Source organism: Micropterus salmoides, unplaced genomic scaffold (genome assembly GCF_014851395.1).
Source record: "Micropterus salmoides isolate LMB-PRFRI ecotype aquatic unplaced genomic scaffold, ASM1485139v1 Ms_hic_scaffold_16, whole genome shotgun sequence".
In the NCBI taxonomy this organism is placed as follows: Eukaryota; Metazoa; Chordata; class Actinopteri; order Centrarchiformes; family Centrarchidae; genus Micropterus; species Micropterus salmoides.
Window position 1 is genome coordinate 26,701,992 of NW_024040707.1, and position 16,282 is coordinate 26,718,273.

Genomic DNA, 16,282 nt, shown 5'->3' on the forward strand with positions numbered 1-16,282 from the left:
TAGATTCATCTTGGAAATTAATTTTTTTTTTTTCTCAGATTATTACCCCTCTCTGCTGGCTCCTTTTTCCCCCCTATTATAATGGACCTCATGTGCAGTTGTACCTTTACATCTTAATAATATTACACATAAAAGAAGAGCCCATAAAATACATAATAGAGATTTGAACTACAATAAGAACACTGTGGAAGATAATAAGGCAACAAATTTACTCAATGCGATGCCAACAAGCCTCCCTGGCTTCGTCGTCCACCACGATATTAGATTTAGCCATTGATGTCTTTACATTCATAATTCCCTGACACTACCAACGTGCATTCCTCTGGAGAAATACGGAGCATGCGCCGTTGCAAAAAAAACTCTGCCTGCACGGCCCTTTTATGCGAAGGTCCACCAACTCCAATTAAGTTAACACCAGGTTAACACGGACTCAACTAACCATCTTATCCACCGGCGTAGTACCATTTAACTCCAGTGTAGGCGGTCAGTTTGTCAACCCTCAGTTTGCCTGATAACCCCAAGTTAACTCTGAGTAAGTAACTCCCTTTGTAGTACAGGCCAAAGGGGCAGGGCAATCAAGTAGAACAGATTTTACTTAAACAATAGAGTTTTAATATATTCCTTTTGATTTATTTAATTATGTTTGATTTGATTTGGACAGAGGGGGCAGTAATGAGGGCAAACACCACACAGACAGACACCACAGAGAAAGGACAACACCTGCAAGAGAACAGAGTGGATGGGGGTACATAATTACTTGCAGAATAAAATCAACACTTTGACAGAATACCAGTACCAGAGTTAGCTGGTGAAGTAATGTGGGACATTATTTTGCTCAAGTAAGAGAAGCTTGCTGGCTAACACCAACCAGTTGCTATTGTTGTCTAACTTGAGCCAACTAAAACACATTCAGTTTATTTCACATGCTTTGCAAAAATGTTTATCTTTCCAATAGGATGAAAGACAACACTGTGTTGGTTTTTATATCCAAAACAAAGTGGAGGTCCCTCCGTGACTCAAACGCTTTTCCGATTTCTGTGTTTTTGCCCGACGTTGATCTGATTCTCCTGGCGGGACGGGCTTCAGCACATAGAAGGTTTTTGTTATTCTTTATCCCTAGAGGAGTTTGTGTTGGAGTCTGTGTTGTGCTGGGAGCCTGTTGTTGTTGGATGTTGGTGGACTCCATTTCGTTAGCTGTGGTGTTGTTGCTGTGTATACAGTTCATAATCAGTAGGCAAGAGGCTGGGAGCGCACATTAACATCACAGCCTACATAAACCAACGGATTTCTTCATTTAGTGGCTGTTCCAAGTGACTGAGAAAGCAGGCAACTGGGTCATTTGTTACATTCATGTTTTAGCTGCGAGGTTACAATGCCCACTGTCTCCCATCCATTTCACTCTTGCCTTGGAACCAGTGGCTCCCAATATATATGTAAAATTCCCTAAAATTCTATGTATTGCTAATTTTTAATTGAATGTTAAAACATCACCCCTGACTAAAAGCATTTTGGCAGCATTTACAGTATGTAGAATAAAATGAGGTCAAGTCAGTAAAATATCACTAGTTGCACCTTTCACTTAAAGATTCCTGGTACATCCAGTGCGCAATGCAGTTTTGCAGAATAACAAAACAAACACCACAAACAGGTTTGGCGCATTGCTGTAAGACAAACTGTGCTGCTCCATTTTATCCTGTTTGATTATGAATTGAAACACCATTAACAGTTTCCTCTTTTTCACTGCCATATTTTTGCACACGTAACAAATGTTGACTGATGAACCAAGGGAAAAACATACAATTGTGTATTGCATTTGATTTAAAGTACTATTTACCCAGTCCTGTTGTGATGCATTAACTGTGAAAACATCAGAAAAGGTTACTGTTATCTAAGTGGGGAAAAAAAGGGAATGAGGAAGTTAACCTCTTTACAATGTCAGGAAATGCTTTGGTGGTGTGTTTATCTCTACTCTGGTTTTTGAGAACTGTGTTATAAAAGAATGAGGAAGTCCCAGAGCGATCACAAAAAAGGGAACATAGTCTCGTCAAACAGGTACTCACCCTGACTCCACCTTAGGATCTCAACAAAGCAGCACCTGTTGTGGTAAGAGTTTTCTTAATAAATCGCTTTGTTAGCACACTACATCTGCAATGCCATATTAACAACCTGGAAATCATATTGCAGAGATATATCTAATAATTAATTAGATTAATCTGCACCAAATAAAAAATAAACACAACATATTAAAGTTCAGGTTTTGTTCTCCCAAAGTATCGATGGATCCTCCTTTGCTCCTGAATCGGACTGTCAGTTCACATACTGTGGACTGTCCTCCTGAGATGCTGTTTCAAAGCTGCTCTGACAACAACCTGAAGTTTATCTGTGAGTTTAAGCCTGGACCTGGTCTACCAGAGGTGTCTGGTGATGAGGATTACAATATCAATATGGATTGCAAGTCAGTGTCAGTAATCCTCCCTGCACAGTGCAGCGTCTACCAGCTGCGGCTACGCATCTGCATACAGGTAGGCAAACGCCACTAAAGTGTCTAATGCTCAAAAGTGTGTTTAAAAAGTGTTTTGTTTTTCCGTTCTTGGTTGTATGTGTGTTTTCAAAATATATACACACACATTCATTGCTGACAGCTGAGTACATTTTACTGACGCAGTTACTAACAAAGCACACACACACACACACACACACACACACACACACACACACACACACACACACACACACACACACACAGAGTTCCTCTAAGTAATCTAGCTTTACATAACTGAGGAACCTCGCCCTACATCCCAGCTACCTGTCATCTTCGCCAGCAGCCCTAACCGGCACGCTTTGGTGTGCTGAGTTCTGCATGTACCTTGCGGGAGGTAACACTCATACGTGGAGAAAAAAGGTGGATGAAAATCTCGGCAGGTAGTCTACAACATCTGTTCTGCCAAATAATGCATCCACCTCTTAAGGTCCTTTTCAGACACTTTTCACGCATTTTTCAGATGAAATGCAGTTATCAGCACATATTTTTGCTGAACCTCAAGGAATGCTACTTCTAAGTGTAATAAAATACTGATGACTCTAAACCTTCAAAAAATATGTAGTTCTAATCATTTATCAACACTGATGAACACCAAAAAGAGTATGTTTTTAAATAGTACTTGGAGGTGAATGCAATTCTCGGCACAACATTGGCAGCCACCCCAGCAAGGAGCACTCTGCTAGGCTTGGCCATCCGCACCAAGTGCCGCTTTCCAGAGTACCCACCTCAGCTCTCTCCTTTCAGCACTTTGTGGTCAGTCCCTCTGGTCCTCATATGACACAGCCACTTCTATTCTTCTATTAGTGTCCACAGATCCTTCTTCTTCCTGACCAGTCACTCCCTTACTGTACCTAGCCACGTCTAGCATTGACTTTATGTTAACGTTAAACAGTTAGCATCATTAGCACAGCTTGGCATCGTTCAAAGCTGCCTAATTAGCTAGTTAACGAGCTAACCTGACATGCTATGTATGCAGAAGCCAATACCTGCTACCATGATTGGTGGGTCAAACCCAATAGAAACTATTATCTCGACCATTTTTGACTCTCAAAACTTTTGACTTGCAAAACTTATTAACTGGCAAAACTTTTTGACTTGCAATCAAGGACAGCAATCAAAACTTTTTGTGACATAAAAAGGGCCTGTCTGTTCATATTTACAAACTTGATATTTGATTGCAGTGTGAGAAATATGCTCTCAGAACTGTGTTTTGTTGTTATTGTTGGTATTGTTGCCTGCATTAAAAAGACACAAAAATACCTTCATAATCAAGCAGCATCCATCAACACTTTTCAAATCTCTGTCTCTATGCCTTCAGGCGCAGGAACAAAACTGCCACCCAGACCCACTTGCAATGCTGGACCCAGAGAAATACACTCTGCTATATTTCAGGGGGAAAGACTGGTTTGAGGCCTATGATGACTGTCAAGTAATCAGGACGTTAGACATTCCTTGGTCATGTGACGACACTGGGCGTCTATTAGCCCACATAGTGGTACAACCACTGGTGGCAGTAGATTCTGAGGAGATAAAGAATCAACAGCAGTGTCTTGCTTACCTGATCGGACACAACCTTGAGAAAGAAGCGTCTGACAGACTTGGTGAGCTCACATTCACCCGCAGGAAACTGGCATCTCCAAGAAGACAAGAGCTAAGGAATCGGGATAACATGTTATATGCCACAGAGCCTTGGATAACATGTGCCCCTATTCCAAATGACCTACAAGACCAGCTAAACAGAAAGCTTACTGTCACCATGCATTTCATGAGCAAGATCAGCTTCAGCATACAGGTTGATTTTACTACGATGCCAAATGTTCTTCTGAAAGTCTTTAGAAGAGTGATGTCAGACCAGTGTCTTGATTATGACACTTCTGAAAGTCTGGTATTGAAAGTCTCTGGAAGGGAGGAGTTTTTATCTGGAGACTACCCGCTCAGTGCTTTCCTCTGGGTTAGACAGTGCTTGAAAACCAATCAAGACCTCCACCTCTCCGTGATCCCTGTGTCACAGCTTGCGGATGAGACTGTCAAGTTTGTGGAATTGCCACTTGTTGATGGTTCCAGTGGCCAGTTCAGCTCCCACGATGATCTCCGCCTTGAAGGAAAGGATTTGGATGACATCTTCATGATTTCCTTGTTGGACTGCAACAGAAGACTCAGAGTCAAACTGCTTGGCTTTGACATCCCAACACTTCCAAACAAATGCCCTCAGTCTGTTTATGTAAAGGCCTCAATACTTTACGGTAACAAGGTTCTCTCTTCAGTGTCCTCCACTCCTAAGGCCTTCGCAGATGAAGTACTGTGGAATGAGTGGCTGGACTTTGATGTGCTCCTCAGGGATCTGCCACGTGGAGCCAAGCTGGGTTTCACAATTAACACAAGTGGTGGTGACATCTCTCCAGCAACCAAAGACTCAACACCCTCAGTAACTAAAGAATCAAAGCCACCAACATCTTCAATCAAAGTAGCACCAGACCTCCAGAAAGGGAAGGGAAAGGTTCTCTACTTTGTCAATCTTCTCCTCATAGATCACAGGTCAGATTTTTAATATCACTTACAACTTTGTGATGTAACTCTTTTTGGTGTTAAAATGTCAAAGCGATAATAAAACGCTAACATGACATTTCCTGAGTCTTCTATACTTCAGATTTCATGGAAGTGAATATGTGGATTGATATGTTTAATAAGAGATAAGGTTTCAAATTGTAGATACATGTCATCATGGGACACTTGTTTGTCCATACAGGTCCATCCTTAGCCAGGGTCCCTACACCCTGCACATGTGGCCCTACCCTGATCTGGAGGAAGAGGCCATCACCTACCAGGCAGACAAGCTATCCTCTGCTACTAACCCAGACATAGCTGACTCCATGGCGATCAGCTTCTTTCTAGACCGCTACAGCTTCCCTGTGGTTCTCCCAAATAGCTTTAGACCCTCTGATCTATCCAACAGTCCCACCTCCAGCCTCACCCAGACCAAATCTACTGCTTCCTCTTATGCACTCTCCTCCTCGCCCTCCTCGCCCTCCTCACCCCCTTCCACCTTATCCAGCACAGATAATCCTGATCTCCTGGACTCAAAGACAGACACTGTAACTCTCAGATCATCTCCAAACAGCAGCTCCAAGAGGGCTGGCTTCACAAGGTTTCGGGAAGAGAGCATCCAATACGCCTCAAATCTCCCCCATTATCTGCGAAAAGTTGATTGGATGAACCGCAGAGCGGTTGAGGATGTCCACTGGCTACTGGGAAGCTGGGATCCTGGGGAGCTGGATGTAACAGTGGCCCTGGAGCTGTTAAGCATGGACTTTGCTGATGAGACAGTCAGGAGACTAGCCGTCCAGAGATTGGAGAGCCTGTCCAATGATGATGTATTGAAGTATTTACTGCAGCTGGTGCAGGTATGGGTTTCTATCCATACAGATAGAGTTCAAGTGTAACAATATTAAAAGTGTATTGTGTGGAAGAACTTAAACAAAATATCTGAACATACCTTTCTTAAAAAAGCCCCTTATAATATTATACAATTCTGTGCAAAAACATCCACACCTATGACCTCAAAAGTTATTTATTTCTACACCTATGATGCCTATATTAAATAAATAATAACAGAAAAAATATCTAAACTAGTAAACTGAGACATAAAAAAAAAATCCAAAAATTATTAATAATTCAACGACTCATACCATACCTGGATTACCAACAGGGTAAAGCAGGCAGCTACCACAGGGCACCAGACCAGGGGCCACAAAAGTTTCAGGGCCACTGCATTACTGCGTTACTTATTGTGTTAGTTACTGTTGCTATTCCTGAACAGTGCATATGCAATTTATGATAATGGTGGCAGATTTACCACTTTAAATTCTTAGTATTTCTTAGTAATTTAAAATGGGAGGGTGTATATATAGTTGTATAAAAAGATGTAAACACATTTTAGCAGAAGAAATTAAAAGCAAATACTGTTGGTATAAAGAGGCACTTAAGATTTTTTTATAAAGTTCGATAAACAGCTTATATAGATCAAAAAGCTTGAGACATATATATTATAGTATATTTGAATTATACACAGTCCAGTAATTCAATTTTTACAGTAATTTGAAAAGCTGTACTATATTTTCAACCAGTCAATAAAATTCAGTAAATAGTGAAACTCTCCATTTCATTACTTTCCAATCATGTAATAAATATACAAATGCCAATAATAATTTGCATATAGTCATTAATTTGACCCGGAGAGATTTGATCACTGTAAGAGGCACTGTATTTACTAAAGTATCTGTGGATATGTAATGTGAGGTTGAGACTGTAGATTGGTGACAATACTTTTACGTTTTTCTCTATCCTAGACCCTCAAAGTGGAACCTTACCATGACAGTTTCCTCGCTCTGTACCTCATCCGAAGAGCTCTGCGGGTGAGTCATCCAGCATCCTAATATTCAGTGTACATAACACATATTGTTCTTCAGAACCTAAGGGTGTTGGTACATCCGTTTTTGTTGCCATGTTCCCTCCTTTAAAGCATATTGTTAATAATTTGTTCACTATGGGTCTATTATTTTTCGGTAGGTTTTACTAACTTATAAAACAAGAATAATTAGCAGCTTTTCAAAGACACAGTGCACTAACTGTGTCTTTGAAAAGCTGCTAATTTGAATACATTTCATATTTACTGACAAATTAAAATGCACAATTTAAGTACTTACTTTCATGACAAGCAAATTACATGTTTCAACAGTCATGAAAATATTTGGTTGCAAGATCATGTTTTTTCAAAATTGTCCTCAAAGTACTATTCTTCGCCACATGCAGGATGTAGCTACTTCTACCATCCCCTAAAGAAGCACTGTGGTGTAGTCTATAGCGTCTAGTGTTTAGTAGATGCTGTGTCAAACTGGTACTGCCAGTTTGACACAGCTGAGTAGATTACAAACGGAGTGTGCTGGTGTACCTGCAGGATGTGCGGCTTTTTTTTGCACTCCTTCTTCGGATAACTTAAGTCACATACAATAGATCAACACTGAATACATTGTCTAGTATTTTTATATTTGCAACTTCATCCTGTCACATCAGAAAGACATTAGTCATACACACTGATCAGCCATAACATTATGACCACACTCAGGTGAAGTGAATAACGCTGATTGTCTTATTACCTTGGCACCTGTTGGTGGGTGGGCCATATTAGAACGCTTTCATGCATGAATTATGACAGCCTCTGTCAGGATTTTTGTCCTATGTGTTTTTTTATTGCTCATTAGGCATGCAAAATAAAATTAGAATTAAATTTTTTTAAACACACATTTTTCAAGGAGTTTCTTACATGTCCACTAAGGCGTAAGGTTTTAACTGTAGAAATCTTTATTTAACAAACCAATAAATAAAATTATATATTATGTGAAAACTATATTTTTAATGCTGTTAAACTAATGTGGTCACATATTTTAACATATTCTAATACTGTTTAATGCAATGCAAAAATGTTGAACCTCACTTCTTACTACTCAGCCTCTCTCTTTCTCAGCATCCTCAGCTCCACTATCACTGCTGCTAGCATCTGAGGTTTCTCCTATTTCTGGTAGCCATTCATCATCCCTGCCACTAGTATTATACTTACTTGATTCTGATAGAATTGGCTCCACTGTCCTGAATGCCTTTCTATTACTTGCTGCAACACACTAAATGTTACTCACATAATGGAACTAATCTGCACAAAATATTGTTTTTGGTTACAAAACCTACAAGTGTAACATAAATCCACTGATTTACATCCAAAAAAGTTAGTGCACATTAAGTATTTTCAAGAAAAACAAAGTCTCAGTAAAAGTTGAATGTTGTTGAAATATAGCCAGCGATGTATAATGTCCAATTTAGTAGACAGATGATTCTTCGTAATTTCCTCCTAACATAAAATCAATACTTGGAAAGTTTAACAATTGTATTACTCCTTAGTTGTTACTATATGTTACCAAATGGTATTTACCTGCAGCGGTCTCCTATAATTGGAGGAATGATGAAAGATTTACCTGAGCTGCACAGTGTTTCCAATCGTCCGTCGGCCAACTTGGTTTTGACAAATTTAAGTTGCACTTACAACGGCTTACTAGAGTGTGGCACTGTAGTGGTTGATGTGCAACTAGAATATCAGAACCTCTGCCCATTCAAGTAAAAGGCTTTTGAATGACCACTATGCGTGAAAGGGTTAGGCAGCAAGTGCACATTTTGTCCTCAGAGTTGATGTCTTAAAAGTAGGAAAAATGGGCAAGCGTAAGGATTTGACTTTGACCAGGGATGAACAAAGATACATCAAAAGTTATTTTAAAATAAGATACCAAATGCACTAATTTGAATTGTATCAAAATACACTTACAAAATACAGCATCCATGCCATGTATCAAAATAAACTACTATATACTTTCACAAGTACCATGAAATCACTTCGCAAACCTTCTATCTGCCTATTTGATCTATCCCTTCACCAGTAGCCTACACTGACAGCTGATGAAGTGAACAATGTTTGAGAGCAAAAGTTTTCCTCTGCGATAAATCTGACAGGCAACCAGTTAACAGATCTGTTAACTGGTTGCCTGTCAGATATACTTTACAACTTTACAAATTGTAAAGTAACCAACAGTTTTCTGTTTAATTACCAGTTTGCTAGTAGTTCATGATTGTATCCTAATTTACAAATTGTAAAGTAACCAACAGTTTTCTGTTTAATTACTAGTTTGCTAGTAGTTCATGATTGTATCCCAATTTTGCTAGTTGGTGTTTGGGAATGAAGGGCCTACTTTGCATCACCTGAGCTAAAACAAACAGGGATGGTGGATGGGTTGACAACCTGATGTTTAATGTCATTGCAGCACAATTGTTAATTGTTGTTTATAAAAATAAGGCACACGTGTGCATTTAACAAGTTACACCATCTCGTGGGATTATAAAGTAATGTTATACGACAACTCTGAAACAACTCGATTTTTTTGGTGCACAACTGATCGAAACTTAGGCATAGGTTGAAAGTAGCAAGCAAACATTTACTGAGTGCGCTGCTACTCGGGTTAAATAGTTTGCAAGAATATTATGTAAATGAATTAGCCTATAGGCTACTAAAACAAACTGCAAAAAAAATTAAAAATTGTATTGTATTGTATTGTAATGTATGCTGAAAAGTTGATGGAAAGGTGGATTCTCACCTTGACCTTCTTCTTCGGGTCTGGATCAGTTATCTGTGGACTGCAGCTACTGTACATCTGTACATCTTTATCCTGCTCTCTGACTCCCTCCCCTCACATCGACTGTGTCCTCCTTCCCTGCAGAGCAAGAGAATTGGCCACTTCTTCTTCTGGTATGTCCGCAGTGAGGTGGCAGGGTGCCCGTACTTCCGCCAGCGCATGGCTGTGATTCTGGAGGCCTACCTGCTTGGATGTGGTCAAGCCATGCTTGACAACTTTACCCAGCAGGTCCAGGCTGTTGAGGCCCTAAAGGAGGTTTCTATAGTGATTAAAAACCTCTACAAGAACGACCTTCCTCCAACAGGTGGGACACATCTAAGAAAGCCATTCTTGTGGATTCATTTACTTTATATGAGTTAGTTATACTTTTACAGAATGATAGAACACAGTCAAAATGTGGATTGCCATCTTGGTAATTGTCTGTTGCAGCAAATACGGCAAGTGAAAATTGTTCATTCATCTTTCGTTTCTAATGTGATATTTTAGAGTTCTTAAACTTGATATTTAAACATGATACTCAAGAAGTACATTTAGATCTGACACTGTGGTGGAAATCACTTTAGTTTTTGGCCAAATCATAGTAAAATTTGTATAATTTTTTTTTAATAAGTCTATTATCCATAATAAATACCAATAGACTAATCAATTTTCTAATCTATGTTCTATTAGCTGCAATACCCGCAGTGTAAAAAGGACTAAGCATAAAAACATCATCAAAAGTGGTCTGTAGGTACTTCATATAATCTTCATTATAGCTCCCCTTAATAGGAAATCCAATCCACAATGACTTATGTAAATGTGAGTGGTTGGGTAAAGGGTTAGATGGTGGCACACATGGTGCTCAACAGCCACTGATTAATAGAGGAATGGATGTTTGTCTCCACTCAAGCTTTGACATAGACATCATGCTGAAAGATATTAAACCTTCTTTCCCATATTTAAAGTAAAAAGCCATTTGCTGCATCACTAGACTAATGTACCTCATTGTATCTTTGTGATTTAGCTCCCCTCAAGCTTCAAGAGCTTCTTAGAGACTGTTATCTGCCAAATGAATTCTTGCTGCCCTTTGACCCTCGCATCAAAGTTGGACGGATCCTGGTAAGTGATGAGCGTGTTGGTATTGAATGTTTAGTCTTATGTTTATTATGTTTATTTATTTATGTGTCTTAACACAACATAAGCAAACAGCCTGTCGTCTCATTTTAATTTGAAATGTTGCCAAACTCTGATTGGTTCATGGTAATATGGGACATCACTTTTTCCTAATGGAGCTCTGCCCACTTCAAATCAGTGAGAAGAGCACATATAAACACACACAAATAGAAATCTCAAAAACTGGCATAAAATGTTCTGTTCGTGTTCAAGACCTCATCACTGATGGTAAGAAGTTGATTAGGGCCGTTTTAAAAAATTCAGTTACACAAACAAATCAGTTCTCTTGTATCCCTCTCATCCAGCTGGACAAATGCAAGGTGATGGCCTCCAAGAAGAAGCCACTGTGGCTGGAGTTCTGCCCTATGCCGTCGCCCACTTCTGCTACACCTGTTGGAATAATCTTCAAAGAGGGGGACGACCTCAGGCAGGACATGCTGATCATCCAGGTCTGTTTTAATTACTAGTATTACTGACAAAAGAACGTTCATGTTTTATGTGGGTGAAGTGACACCTGACTCTGTGTATCTTCCTCTTTAGACCCTGGTGGTGATGGAGTCTATCTGGCAGGAGAAATCTCTGGATCTGAATCTTATTCCATATGGCTGCATCTCTACAGGATACAACATAGGTATCAACATCTGTGTGGTATCCAGGAGTGACTGCTTAGTTAACACAACTAATTAAACTCTACTTATAGTGACTTACTCTAATGCACTCTCCATTTCCCTATTATTATTCAACACGCAGCCTGGAGGAGTCGGGTATTGAACTGTCGAACTTCGGACTAACAGGCAACCCACTCTAGCCCCTGAGCCACAGTCACCCCTGGTAGTGTGTCTCAAAGTTCCAGGCAGATTTATGTACCCCTTTTTAATATGTGGCAAAGGATGTTAGAACATAATTGAGGGAAAATGAGTGGAGGGCTGCAGCTAACGATGATTTTAGTACTTGAAGCTTCTACAGATAATTTCATTGATGCATCGTATAAGAAGTTCTTTTGCTTGCCGGCGGCGGCCACATAAATTGTGTTTTACGGTGGACAGACGGTAACATTACAGAGTTGTTGTTTTCTTAAAACGGGGTGCTGTGTAGTTATATGGACTAAAAGATTTTGCGTTGATGCTTTTTAGAAATCGACTTAATCGATTTAATCGATGACCGTTTCAGCCTTTTACATTAATAATTACTAGCACCCAGAATATAAAAAGGTTTTCCTCAACAGGTATGATTGAGATTGTGAGGAATGCAGTGACCATCGCTGCAGTCCAGAAGAGCCATGGAGGAACAACTAGTGCTTTCAGAAATGATGCTCTGTTTGAGTGGCTGAAGTCAAAATGTCCACTGCAGGAAATTGTAAGTTATGTGGAAAACATGTATAATGTAAACGTTCCGTATTTGTATAGCACCTTTCTAGTCTTTTCGACCACTCAAAGTGCTTTTAAACTACATCATAGTCACCATTCACTGAGCCTAAGTGCTCAAACAGAAACTAACATTCACACACTGGCAGAACAGCCACCAGAGGCAATTCAGAGTTCAGTATCTTGCCCAAGGAAACTTCAACATGCAGCCTGGAGGAGCCAGGGATTGAACTCCAATTAATGTGCAACCCGCTCTACCCCCTGAGCCACAGCCGCCCAACATGGCCTTGAAGATTCAAAACCAGGTTTTATACAAAGTCTGGACCCAAATTAACTTGTAATATAAGATTAGAAATAAAACATGCTCCATCCAAGCCTTTAAATTACACACTGGGTCACATCGGTCTGTGCAGCTGCACACAGGGCAAAACAAGCATGACATGACATACAGTGACATTTTTATCTTGCTACTAAATATCCTGTCTCTAACACACTTTCCCTTTTACCTACCAATGAAAGGTTTTTAAAAGCCTGTCTATAGACCAATTTATTAATTTATGACTTTGTATAAAATTATATAAAATATTATACATGTATATAATTGTTGTGTAGGTATCAGCTGCATTAGAACCGTTCATGCTCTGCCATGCTACCACCTTTGTATTCGAACAGTTGTGATCTCATTTCATTACAGCATTACAAGACTACGGAGAGATTTGTGAAGTCCTGTGCTGGTTACTGTGTGGCCACCTATGTATTGGGAATAGGTGATCGACACAATGACAACATTATGATCACAGACCAAGGTAAGCGCCACAAATTCTTGTTCGCATCGCTCTGGCTATTAATTGAATTAGCTGAGTAAACCTGCCTGCATTTGTGTAAAAATGAACACTCCATCTCTAATATTGAGTAACATTATTGATGATGTGAAGCAGTGAGAAAATGAATGAAGAACTTAAATGCTTTTGTATTTCCTGGGCCTCTCAGGGAACCTGTTTCACATCGACTTTGGTCACATTCTGGGGAACAGAAAGCATTTCCTCGGCGTGAGCAGGGAGCGTGTGCCATTCGTCCTCACACCTGACTTCCTGTTTGTCATGGGCAGGATCCAAAGGGGCAACAGCCTCTATTTTGAGCGATTCAGGGTGAGAAGAATTGATTATGTGTGTGTTGGTGTGATGTTTGTGTGTAAATGCTAATTAGGGCCTGAGCACTAAACGTGCGAGGCCCCTAGTGGCCTGCACTGAATTTCCTTATGTTTTTTTTCCTTGTCCTCCTTTCCTTCTCTTGTGATTCCCACCTGCCTATATTAGGACACATGCGCCGAAGCATACCTCTCCCTGCGTTCGCACTCTCGTCTCCTGATCACTCTTTTCTCCCTCATGCTGCTGACGGGTATCCCGGAGCTGAGTGCTGCAGAGGACATGCGCTACCTGCGGGAGGCGCTTCAGGAGGAGCAGAGTGAGGCAGAGGCCAAGGAGCATTTCCTCCAGCAAATCTATGAGTGTGAGAAAAAGGGCTGGACCGTGCAGGCCAACTGGTGGATCCACATGGTGGCAGGCATCAAGTAGACTGGTTATTTTAAACGTTAAGGCATGCTCCTTCAGGTGGTGAAATGTTCATGTCTATATGTCAAATGGATTTTTTTAGTTTTCATTGTTTACTTTTATGTATTATTATTATTATGTCCCAGGTCCCCTACCTCATTTAAAGAAGTCATATTCTGCTTTTTTGCTTTCCCTTTCCCTTATTGTGTTATATATCTTTTTTGTGTATGTAATAGGTTTGCAAAGTGAAAAAGCCCAAAGTCATCTCCCACAGAAAACCCTGAACTGCCTGAAAACAGCTCGATCGCAGTTCAGCTTTTCATTTTGTAACCTAACTTTGTCACTTTGTAACATAATGCTCCTCAAAAACACTAGTGAAGAAACACAGTTACAAGACGTCCACCCGCTGCCTCCCCTCACCCCCACCCTTCATACCAAACGTTAGATACTAGTGCGCAGTTAAAACGTTACTATGAAAGATACATTTGTTACAGATTAATAACTTACCTCTCTGAAACGTCTTGCTCCAGTCTAGCTTGCAAAGCTGTTTCGGATCATGCACAGCTGAACCAAAGCCATAGTTATCACGCTACCTTGCTTATCAGGACCCGCTCTACTCTGCTTCTGATTGACTAGTAATTCTTAACTATATACTGTGCATGTGCTTCACTCCGTATTCAACACACAGGGTGAAAAGGAGGTGCTTTTAGCAATGACCAACTAATTAATTAATTTCTAAATGAATATAAAGGCGGTGGTTTCAGTGCATTTTTACTACAGGTGATCAGTGTCGAGCTGGTAGCAGGTAGAGTTTGAAAACGAACAAATTTACAAAATCTTCAGATATTTTTCTATATCTTTTCATGTATGAAAATTATAATCAGTCTACTTGATTACTATAAGCAAAGTATTTTAACAGCATTTATATAGGAATGATTCTGTCCCAAGCTTTTTGATCCATCCCTGTAACCGTTATTAAGTGATTTCACTGGTAGATACATGAGATACTTTAGGCTATAATGAGGCTGCAGTGATTGCCATGGCAACATCATGAAACTACTTTGCATCAGGGGGAGGTAGGGAACTTGATCACTGCATGCTTTTTTCCTATGTTAGAAGGTATAATCTAATTTATGACCTAAAACTTACATTCGTAATGTATGAAGTGGTTTACAAGGTCAAAGGGACACCCCACCATTTTTATACATCAAGCCATTTTAATTAACCCTAAAGATGTGTGATGATGTCAGGGTTATCTCGCCTTAGATGACAAATTACAACAAAAAGTCTGTTACAAATTGTGTGATGTTGGAAAGATGTGGGCATTTACCAGGCAGGGATGATCAAATGAAAAGATTGTTGCATTGTGGCAAATATAGGATCCAGTGGTTTTGGAGCTTGTCCCATACTAGGCACTAAAAGTCATGATATCTCAACCTCTTCTGCTTTTATTTTGACCATTCAGTATCTCACTAGTACTCCAACTATGGAAGTACAATACTAAATCACTGGAAGATACTTTTATTTGTGTGTTTGCAGAGCATGCAAGTCTCCTAGTAAAAGGTGAAAGAATCTCACCTCACTTATGTTCATATACTCAGGTTTGAAATAAAAACAAAATGAATAAAAACATTTGTCATGATGTGTCGTCTTTAACATTTTCTTATCTTGAACTCCAGATCTCATGGTCCTATAATAACTATCATTGTAATGCAGTTAAGGCCATGGGGGTGGGGACGGGGTCAAACACACATGCTGCATACATGCAGGCATAGTATTGGATCAGAAAGAGGACAGTGTATTGGGGGAGAAACAGGGAGAAGAGGGGGCAGGGGTTTTAGGGTTGAATATAGGAGTGTATGAGGGAGGGGTTGGGAAGGGCTTCAGGGGATACAGGAGACTGCCAGACAAACAGCATCACTGCCTGCCACGTGGTCCAGGACCAGTCGGATTGCTGCTTTGCTTACTGTCAATTTTTAAAAATAATTTTCACCTTTACACTCCGTCTTCATGTTCCCTGCTCTCTTTATATCTGTACCTTACTCTTGTCAAAACCATCATCATTATTTTGCTTTTACAAACTTTCATTTTGCTTTTGTTTCAGGCACAGCACCAGGATTTTTTTCTCTACCAGTGCTAAGAGGGGGTTAGACCAATATTTGGGGAAAGAAAATAGTAATCAGCATCCCTTTAGTTCCCTACGCATTCCACAGAAGTAATGAGAAAAGAGACTTTTACAATTAAACGTAAATGACCAACAACAAATAAAGAGGTATGGACACCCTGGTAGGTGCAACAAGCGATATTAGGCTACAGAAATAAAATAACTGCCACTTTAACAGCTGAATAAAGCATCCCCAAAACAGACAACAAAGATGTAAAAATGTAAAAACAGTTTTCAATGTTGCGCTGAACACCCTGCTCAGGTGAGATTGCATGCGTCCC

The 16,282-nt window shown here is 39.9% G+C and overlaps 1 protein-coding gene across 1 annotated transcript; it reads left to right on the forward strand.

Moving 5' to 3' along the window:
* The first annotated feature begins 1,954 nt into the window (after positions 1-1,954).
* On the forward strand, positions 1,955-15,479 carry si:rp71-17i16.5 (phosphatidylinositol 4,5-bisphosphate 3-kinase catalytic subunit gamma isoform). The gene is made up of 13 exons (XM_038723711.1): positions 1,955-2,103; positions 2,272-2,522; positions 3,861-5,077; positions 5,289-5,943; positions 6,889-6,954; positions 9,856-10,075; positions 10,775-10,869; positions 11,229-11,372; positions 11,464-11,554; positions 12,149-12,279; positions 12,982-13,093; positions 13,278-13,435; positions 13,604-15,479. The coding sequence occupies exons 2-13, from the start codon at positions 2,277-2,279 to the stop codon at positions 13,859-13,861; spliced, it is 3,393 nt and encodes a 1,130-aa protein (XP_038579639.1). The 5' UTR covers positions 1,955-2,103; positions 2,272-2,276; the 3' UTR covers positions 13,862-15,479.
* Positions 15,480-16,282: the final 803 nt, after the last annotated feature.

Coding starts and splice junctions, on each gene's coding strand:
- si:rp71-17i16.5 (XM_038723711.1), top strand. CDS start 2,277: ATGGATCCTCCTTTGCTCCTGAATCGGACTGTCAGTTCACATACTGTG. Junction 10,076..10,774: donor GAACGACCTTCCTCCAACAG/GTGGGACACATC, acceptor TTTGTGATTTAG/CTCCCCTCAAGCTTCAAGAG. Junction 12,280..12,981: donor AATGTCCACTGCAGGAAATT/GTAAGTTATGTG, acceptor ATTTCATTACAG/CATTACAAGACTACGGAGAG.